This window comes from Oryzias melastigma, linkage group LG3 (genome assembly GCF_002922805.2).
Source record: "Oryzias melastigma strain HK-1 linkage group LG3, ASM292280v2, whole genome shotgun sequence".
Lineage (NCBI taxonomy): Eukaryota > Metazoa > Chordata > Actinopteri > Beloniformes > Adrianichthyidae > Oryzias > Oryzias melastigma.
In genome coordinates, this window is record NC_050514.1 from 3,744,513 (window position 1) to 3,747,563 (window position 3,051).

At 42.3% G+C, this 3,051-nt stretch overlaps 1 protein-coding gene across 2 annotated transcripts in view; it reads left to right on the forward strand.

Annotated features, from left to right (window-relative positions):
* Positions 1–3,051, forward strand: part of si:ch211-71n6.4 (para-nitrobenzyl esterase) — a 25,761-nt gene that overhangs the window by 21,401 nt on the left and 1,309 nt on the right. For both annotated transcript variants that reach the window (XM_024262992.2, XM_024262993.2), the window contains 2 exons: positions 902–1,069; positions 1,278–1,505. In XM_024262992.2, the coding sequence (XP_024118760.1) occupies positions 902–1,069; positions 1,278–1,505 (396 nt within the window). The remainder of the gene's footprint in view (positions 1–901; positions 1,070–1,277; positions 1,506–3,051) is intronic.

Genomic DNA, 3,051 nt, shown 5'->3' on the forward strand with positions numbered 1-3,051 from the left:
CTCCTCCTGTCAAAAAAGTGGAGTCAGAGTGAGTTGAAAGTGACGTGAACAGTGAGTGAATGAAACAGGTATCATCGGAATTTGGTACCTCCTGGTCACTTGAGGCACAGGAGAACACATCAAGACAGACAGAGAGCAGAGCAGCAGGCCAAGGAGCTGGCTGGGTTTTAGTTGGAGTGATGCTGGTTTGCTTCATTCTCTTTTCCCTCCTTTGTCCTCAGCAGTCTTACTCTGCTGGGTTTTGTTATTTTAGTTTGGGGTTGGATCTTGGTAGTCTTAGTTTTCAGGCTTTGTTTATTTGTTTTCTTTAGGTAGTTTTGGTTAAGCAGACATTATCAGGAGCTGCTGACTCTGACGGTCGACATGTCTGGATCAGCAGTCTCCATGACTTATTCTATGTTTGTCCAAGGTTCCAATTCCCTTTTGGTTTGTCTTTTTTAACCAGCACATTAATCATTTCATTTTGTGATTTCATTTCAGGACACAAGGTTTCCTTTATTTAAAAAACTATGTTCCTTTTATTTTTGGTTTCAGTTTTCGTCATTGTTCTACTGAAAAAAAAAATCAAAATTAGCCAAAACAGCAAGCTGAAATATTAGCTAAACTCAAAAATAGCTTAAAAACTGAAGAAGAAAAAGTCTAAATCCTATCGTCTCCCGTCATAGTTCAGACTGCAGAGGGGTGGAATAAAAAGTCATGTTCTATGTTGGTCTCAAAGGGAGTTTCTGACGGTGGGGGAGGTGGGGTGGGGGGTTGAGCGCAGGAGTTTTGAACTCGGGAGCCCAAAATGCACGGTAACATACAGTGTTTATTGAAACTGGTGGCTTGATGGAAACTGAGAATCACGGTGCCGTTTCATTTCTGCTCAAGCTGCTCTCTGCCTTGTTCCTGCTGTCCTCAGAGAAGCTTCAGTCCTTCAGTCCGGATCTTCCTAAAAAGGCTCTGGAACTGTACCCGCCCACGGCCCCCTGCCCCACCCGGGACCGTTGCCCCGAGAGGGCGTACACCACCATGGTGTCAGACATCAGGGTCACCTGTCCCAATAATGACCTGGCCTGGAGAGCAGCAGGTAAACAGCAGCCTGCACCCAAACCTGTCCCGGCAGGGGAATGGGGAGGGACAAGGTTAGGGGCAACGAGGAAAGAGATTTATTTATTTATTTTTTTTTTTTTATTAACTTGAAGTATGAAGGAAATTTGAACCAAAGTACCTGATGATTTAAAAAGAAGTCTGGAGATAATCCTGAGTTTATATGTTTTTCTTCTTTCTCCTCCTAGCTGCCCTCAGCAGTCCCGTGTACCGCTATGTGGTGACCTACACGCCGTCTGGACCCGTGAATGTGTCCAGTAGCCTGGTGCCGTACCCCAGCCGCTTTGCCTTCCACTGCCTGGACGTGGTGGCGTTCTTTGGGGGACTGGAGGACCTTCTGGGGAAGCCTCTGTCGGATAAGGACCGGAGCTTCCAGGATCTCCTCAGACGTCACTTCATCAGCTTCATTAAAACGGGTAAAGAGCATCAGTTAGCAGCAAACGGTTCATAAAAGTCAGGATGAATATTGCTGGAAGTAGAACTACAAACATACGGAATTTCATCGTTTGCTCATTTAAAGCTAAACCGTCAATATGTTTGTCCTGCAGCAGCCCTGGACTGAAGGACCAGATTCACAATTCTTTCTTACTGCGAGTGAACCAAAATCTTACCCCACCACTCACTCAAAAACTTTTGCAGAAAATCCAATGGGGCCAAAATCTCTTATAATGCTCAAAAGATGTTTCAAAATCCAAAGGAACTTTGAAAATTATGGGATGGCCGCAGGACCTACAGCTCAGTAGCCATTTCCTGGCAAAGTGTGACATTTGGCAATTTTTGAATTTCACACAATATGGGGAAAAAACTAACCTCTCGCTCAAGCGATATTGACCACATTTTGCACACTGGCTGAATGTAAGGCCCAATCTGAATTCTCCCCCTTCATTTATCCCTCCAAACAGAGAGTTATGAAAAAACAGTGTCTCATATTTCAGAAGTCACTCATCGTCATCAACATCACCGGTACGCTAGCTTTAGCATGGAGCTTCCAGCGCTTGAATACACATAACAACAGCGTTGTTTTATAACTTTAAAAAGGTCACGCTACAACAAAACGCCATTACTTACATTCAAATGTAAACCTCTGTGGTTCAGAGCGCACCCATGTGAAGAAAAGCTCTTCTCAGCGCGACGTGGGTCACCCTCACGATGGAGGACTTTGTATCCCTCTGTTTGGAGGGTCGGATTTAAAAAAAATACATGTCCTGGACACACTTGGACTTAAACTCCCTCTTCAAATGGAGGGAAGAATTCAGATTGGGCCTTTGAGTCTACAACTATAGATGAAGTGTCATTGCCCTTTGACCTCTGGAAGAGACCGCAATCTTGAATTTTCCAAATGAATTATCTTTAGTACCAACTACAACTGCTCAAAAATTATTGGATCGTACTTTGGAAAAAAAGTTGGTTTTAAAGTTTCTAGATTTCGAACGGCGTTAACGTGGCCGTTAACTCGCACATATTTTACCAGAAAATTGTTCAAATGAAACATGAATTGTTGATCCAAGCTGAATGAAATCCCAGGCTAAAAATGATAGAAAGGTTGCTATAGAGATGAAAGCATAGCCAACATGAAACTACCCGATACTACTGCATGTACTCGCAGTTTGATGAGAAATGGTTCAAAGTGTTGAAGTGGTTCTTGCTCTAGGACATGTGTCAAAGTCAAGGCCCGGAGGGCCGGATCCGGCCCTCCGGGTAATTCTATCCGGCCCTCCAGATCATTTTATTTTATTGCTATTAATGGCCTGATGTTATCTTGCGCTCAATTCTATCTTGTATAATTTTGACAAAATATATTTTTATTAAGAGAAAAATATTGAATGAAATGAATTAATAAAATAATAAAATTGATTATTTCAAGCAATCTTTTTTTTTTTCTTTTTAAGTTTTCTTTTAGGTTAATTTCGCATTTGGCAAATATTTTTGCTGGCTATCAGCTTCAGTGTTTTTAGTTATCAA